The sequence below is a fragment of the Muscardinus avellanarius genome (assembly GCF_963383645.1).
Source record: "Muscardinus avellanarius genome assembly, chromosome: X".
NCBI lineage: Eukaryota > Metazoa > Chordata > Mammalia > Rodentia > Gliridae > Muscardinus > Muscardinus avellanarius.
Window position 1 is genome coordinate 96,665,970 of NC_137792.1, and position 6,087 is coordinate 96,672,056.

General features: G+C 44.0%; 1 protein-coding gene across 1 annotated transcript; it reads right to left on the minus strand.

Moving 5' to 3' along the window:
• Positions 1-1,356: 1,356 nt before the first annotated feature.
• On the minus strand, positions 1,357-2,550 carry LOC308279304 (gap junction gamma-1 protein-like; the record flags this gene model as incomplete). Its single annotated transcript, XM_080719337.1, has 1 exon — positions 1,357-2,550. One exon carries the CDS (start codon positions 2,548-2,550, stop codon positions 1,357-1,359), a length of 1,194 nt encoding a protein of 397 aa, XP_080575463.1.
• Positions 2,551-6,087: the final 3,537 nt, after the last annotated feature.

Below are 6,087 nucleotides of genomic sequence, written 5' to 3' on the forward strand. Positions count from 1 at the left end.
TACGTGATCACAATCCAAGCTAATCGGGCAGCCAAGGCAGAAGCATCACAGGTAAAGGCCAGCCGAGACAACCTGGCAAGAAGCTATGTCAAAATAAAAAAAGGTAGGGGATGCAACTCAGTGGTAGAGCACCTGCTAGCGCGTGTGCGGCTCTAGTACTGTGCTGGGGGGATTGTAATAAAACACTAAAAATTACTAATTTTATGAGCATTAATGTTTATTAACAAATACATATGCCAACAGGAAATAAATACTTGAATACCAAGTCAGAATAGCCATGCAGACAGAAACAGGTAAATACTAAGTTCCATTGTGAAAATAAAAATCTGGATTCAGGACTTCTGACATTTTCAGTCCAGGTAGCTTGCATATTAATCTACAAAAGAATTTTTATATTTCTAACATTAACAAATATAGAAAATATTACTGGCTTTTTAAGAAACCAGAGAGGCAGGTTTCTGGATAGAGGCTTAAGGCAAATCATATGGGTTCACAACAAAATATCCAATAGGGCTTATTTCCCAGGCTTGGCTGTGCTCAGAGAAGCAGCTCTTAGCATCAACTCTAGCCAGGTGCTTCACACTGCTCCGGGACTGGACACACCATTGCACACCAGTCTTTTGAAAGAACTTAAATTGCATACACACCAAAGCACATACTGGCAAAGATATTTATAGAAATTCTGCAGTGAATCATTTACTTTCTTTGGAAACATGTGTTTAAAGAATGGCTACAACTCTGGTCACAGGAATGAGATTCCAAGATTTCTCAGGCCAAAGAGCAATCTCAGTCTCTTTCTAATGTGAACTTTCTTTCCAAGACTGAAAAATGGTATCTCCTCCTCAGTCTCCTTACATATTTGAAATATTTCTTGCAACATGAGAGGCACTTTTATTAAGTGTAGCACCTATCAAAACTCTGAACCAGGGTAGAATATGCTAAATAAAGTAATAACACTAGCCTAATTGACATTATTTACAAGGATGCTTTCCCTTTCAACAACTGTTAACTACAGCAGTTCAATGTACAAATACAAAAGAAGTTTTCATATTAAAAAAAACAGTACCATAATACTGTACAAAAACTGTCCAACAAGAAAGATTTAAATCTATCTGCTCTTCTCTGGATCTGGAAGACACAAAGGTAAAGTTCTCCAACTGTATTATTGCTGAGAACATGTGCCCTGGAACACTGTGTCTCCCTCTCCCCGCCACCCCGGCCCCACCTCCGGAGTCCCTTGAGTGTGGATCCCCTGAAGATAACCAGAGCCAAATGTTTACTCAATGGAAGTCATTATTCAGTGAGCCGTTGCTTACCATAGACTGTAAAAGGCCCAAGTTTGAAGCCCAGCCAAGATTAAATCCAGATGGAGGTCTTCCCATTCCCTGACTTGCTACTAGCACTGCTTTTGTTGTTGGACCTGGCTTTGGACCCCACTTTGGCCTTTTCCCCACGAGGACCGTGGGGGTTGTTTTGGTGACTGTAGGCCCGGATTGCTAGATCCAAGTGTTCCTGAGCCATCCTGAAGTCACGCTGCAGAGTCTCCAGGTCAGCATGGAGATTCTCTTCGTGGCTGCCATACTGCTGCTCCTGGGCGATGTTGGCTTTGTTTTGCTGGTAGGCGATCTTAGCATTGGACAGTTCGGTGTACTGGATTTGATCTGGTTTGACAGCAATGTTATAGCCAGGGGGAGCAGATGGTGTATTCCAAGTGAAAGGATAATTATAAGCACCCGGATCTTCACGTTCCCTCCTTTTACTGATTAGTAAATCACGAATGGTCCCAAACCCTAAATGAAGCATTTCCCAAACGTTAAGCAACAGACAGAGGCCTGTGACACCGTACATTATCAGAAGGAAGATGGTCTTTTCAGTGGGTCTAGAAATAAAGCAGTCTATTTTATGAGGACAAGGAAGTCGGCTACACACATAAAATGGGTGGACCTGGAAGCCATAAAGACAATATTGCCCTATTAGAAAACCCACCTCAAACACTGTCCTTGCCAGCAACTGCAGTACGTAGATCTTCATCAGCCCGTCTTCCCGAATCCGCCGTCGGCCATCATGCTTGGGTTTTGGCTGGTTCTGCTCTTTATTCTCTTTTTCACTTTCTAATTCCATTTCTGGATACATCATGGGGTCCTCTTCGTGGTCCTCTTCCGTTTCCTCCAGAGTGCGGTGCTGTTTCCAGCGCATCGCGTAAGGTTTGCTGCGAGCTGCCTTCTTGTCCGCCTCACCGTGCTCCATTTTGGCAATCTTATGTATGGCGTAGCCCAGGTACATCACAGAGGGCGTTGCCACCAGGATGATCTGGAACACCCAGAAGCGCACATAGGAGAGCGGAGCGAAGGCGTCGTAGCACACGTTCTCGCAGCCGGGCTGCTCCGTGTTGCACACAAATTTGCTTTGCTCATCGTAATAGATGGACTCTCCCCCCACGGCTGTTAGGACGATCCGGAAGACAATCAACACTGTGAGCCATACCTTCCCTACAAATGTGGAATGGTTGTGGATCTCCTCTAGCAGGCGAGTCAGGAAGCTCCAACTCATGGTGAATGAATCGGTTTGCCCTGTTATCCAGGTCTTCTGTTACCCAAAGTTCTCTTAGAGAGATGATGTTTTGGTTGCAAGTTCCACAGATTCCCTCCGGCGGGCCCCGGGGTCGCCTCCTCCGCCAGGCCTCCGCCACCCCGCCAGCCGCTGTCTCTTGGGCCCCGCGTCGCCAACACCACTCCGCTCCGCTGTCTCTTGGGCCCCGCGTCGCCAACACCACTCCGCTCCGCTGTCGCCGGTGGCGCTAGAGTACAGCCCAGGCGGAAGCCACAGCCGCCCTGGCCGCCGCTCACGCCACTCCCTAACCAAACTTGTAGGCTTATTTATTTATCTATTTATTTGGTATTGGGCATTGAACTCGGAGGTATCTTGCCTACAAGATGTACTCCCAGCCCTTTTTTAAATTTTATTTATTTATTTTATATTTTTTGCAGTACTGGGGATGGGACCCAGGGGCATTCTACCTCCGAACTACACTCTCAGCCCCGATTTTTTATTCTTTTATTTTGAATCAGAGTCTCACTGAGTTGCAAAGGGCCTCACTAAGTAGCTGAGGCTGTTGGTGAACCGCTATCCTCCTGTCTCAGCCTCCCGAATGCTGGGATTACAAGTGTGCACCACCACGCCCAGCTTAACACATAACTTTTAAAAGTATTCAACTCTGGGGCGGGCATGGTGGCCCACGCTTGTAATCCCTGCGCTTGGGAGGCAGAGACAGGAGGATAGCGCAGGTTCAAAGCCAGTCCCCTGGCTTAAGAGACCCTGTTTCCAAATAACAAAAAGCATAAAATAGGTCTGGGAGTGTAGCCCGGAGGTAGAAGGGCTTCCAGGAACCCCAGTACCACTTCAAAAACAATTCAACTCTAGATTTATGGAATTATGTTAAGCAGTTACTCTGGCTTGTATAAATCTCATCCATTAGTTTTGATTATGTGAACTCAAAGCTATTAATCAATGCAGTAAAGAGAGTAGATACATCCCCTGGTAAACACTACTAGTGTGGGAAAAATCATAGTCAAGTGTAAATTATTGGTAGGTTCAAATAAATGATAACTTATTGGAGGCTAATTATTAATTTATGGGATACATGGGAATATGTGTGATGGTATTAAGACCTCTGAAACCAGATTCCTGCCTTTGCCACACCCTTGTTTTGTGATTTGGGGCAAATTATTTCTCCATCAGGAAAAATGGTGTTGATTGATAATGGGATCTACCTCATAGGTTGTTATAAGGGTTAAAATGAAGCCATCTAAGCTGGATGGAGTGGTTTGGATGGCCTCAGAACTTGGATAAATGAGGCAGAAGGATGACAGTTTCAAGGCCAGCCTCAACACCTTAGCCAGATTCTGTTTCAATATAAAAAATAAAATAGGGCTAGTATAGCTCAGAGGTAGAATGTCCTGGGTTTAACTCCCAGTACCCCACAAAAATGGTTATCTATTCAAAGTGTTTAGAAGGATAGCTTACATTAGCTATTATCATAATCAGTATTATATCCAGACAGTATTCATCAGTCAAGTGCTTTGCAGTATTGATGAGCACACTCAGGGCCTTTAAAAATTCCCTGCAACTGAAGATTTTATGGAAAGAGTTCTGGATTTACCGATCAAGAAACTTGGGCTAATTTTATCACTATCTTATATTATAACCACTGGCAAATCTCATAACCTCCTCACCTCAGTTTCTTTTTCCTGCTTAAAAAAAAGATTGGCCAGGCGTGGTGACACACACTTGTTATCCCAACATTGGGAGGCAGAGAACGGAGGATCACGGTTCGTGGTCAGCCTCAGCTACTTAGCGAGGCCCTTTGCAACTCAGTGAGACTCGGTTTCAAAATAAAGAATGAAAAATAGGGCTGAGAGTGTAGCTTGGAGCTAGAATGCCCCTGGGTTCCATCCCCAGTACCACACACACACAAAAAGATTTAGCTCCAAATAGATGTCCTTTTAAAAAAGAGAAAGACAAATGACAGAAGAAATAGGGAATGTGATAGCCCCCAAGGTCCAGTATGTCCATCTTTTGTATTGTTACTTTGTTGTCCAAAGCTGGATTTTTCATTTATTTTTAAACTATTCTCTTTTTTTGGTACTAGGGATGGAACCCAGGGGCATTTGACCTCCAAGCTACACCCCCAGCCCTATTTTTTATTCTTTGTTTTGAAACAGGGTCTCACTAAGTTGGAGAGGGCCTCACTAAGTAGCTGAGGCTGGCCGCGAACTGCAGTCCTCCAGTCTCAGCCTCCTGAATGCTGGGATTACAATTCTGCGCCACCATGCCTGGATTATTCATTTATTTTAAAATGAGCCCCTAGATCCCATATTTCCCACAGGGATATGAAGCTGAAGCTTATGTCCTCACAAGAAGTGAAGATTCTTCCCCTCCAGGTATAAGGAATCTGTCACTCTAACTTTATTTTTGTGGTGCTAGGGATTGAACCCAGAGGCATTCTACCTCTGAGCTATACTCCTAGCCCTTTTGATTTTTTACTTTGAAACAGGGTCTAACTAGGGTGCTGAGAGTCTTGCTAAGTCACTGAGGCTGGCTTTGAACCTGCAATCCTCCTGTCTTGGCCTCCCAAGTACTAGGAATACAGGCATGCACAACCACACCCAGGTTTATGTTTTATTTTTAATCAGGGTTGTGAATACATAACTTAATTTTGTGTTCCTCTTTAAATTTTTATTGGTGCATTATAATCATACATCCTGATGAACTTCAGAGTGACAGAAACATACATGCACACAGCACTTCCTGAGATTTCCCTGGCTCCCACTTGCTCCTTTCCCTTCCACATTCTCGATATTGAGGTTCGCATCGAACATTTTGTACATGTACATCATGTCCATTGAAAATGTTTCTTTCATCAGATCTCCCTCCCCACTCCCCTCCCTTAGACCCCTTTCATTACTCCATTCGGATTTGTCTAGAGTCCCTCTTGAATCCCAATTTCTCTCATTTCCACACATGAGAGATAACATCTGACCCTTCATTTTTTTGTTACTGACTAACCTCATTTAGCGTGATATTCTCTAGTACCATCCATTTTGTGCACACATACTTTAAAGCAGTACTTTCAGATTCTTTCTGCAATGCCATGTACATACTGGTGTGTATGTAAAATGACATTTTGCACATATGTTTTTGTAAAACAATGTTAATGGGATGCACATATATTTTTCTATTTCATTTATTTCAGTGCTGGCTGTGACACACTAAATTGATTTGATGATCCTCTAAAATAGTGCTGTCCAACTGGCTGTGGTGGAGCACACCTGTAATCCTAGTACTTGGGAGGCTTAGACAGGAATATTGCAGATTTGCTGCCATCCTCAGCAACTTGGGCACTCAGCAACTTAACAAACCCTGTTTAAAACATTTTTTAAGCCGGGCGTGGTGGCGCACACTTGTAATCCCGGCGCTTGGGAGGCAGAGACAGGAGGATCGCGCAGGTTCGAAGCCAGCCACGCGCACTGGCTTAGGAGACCTTGTTTCCAAGTAAAAAAATGTAAAAATAGGTCTGAGAGTGTAGCC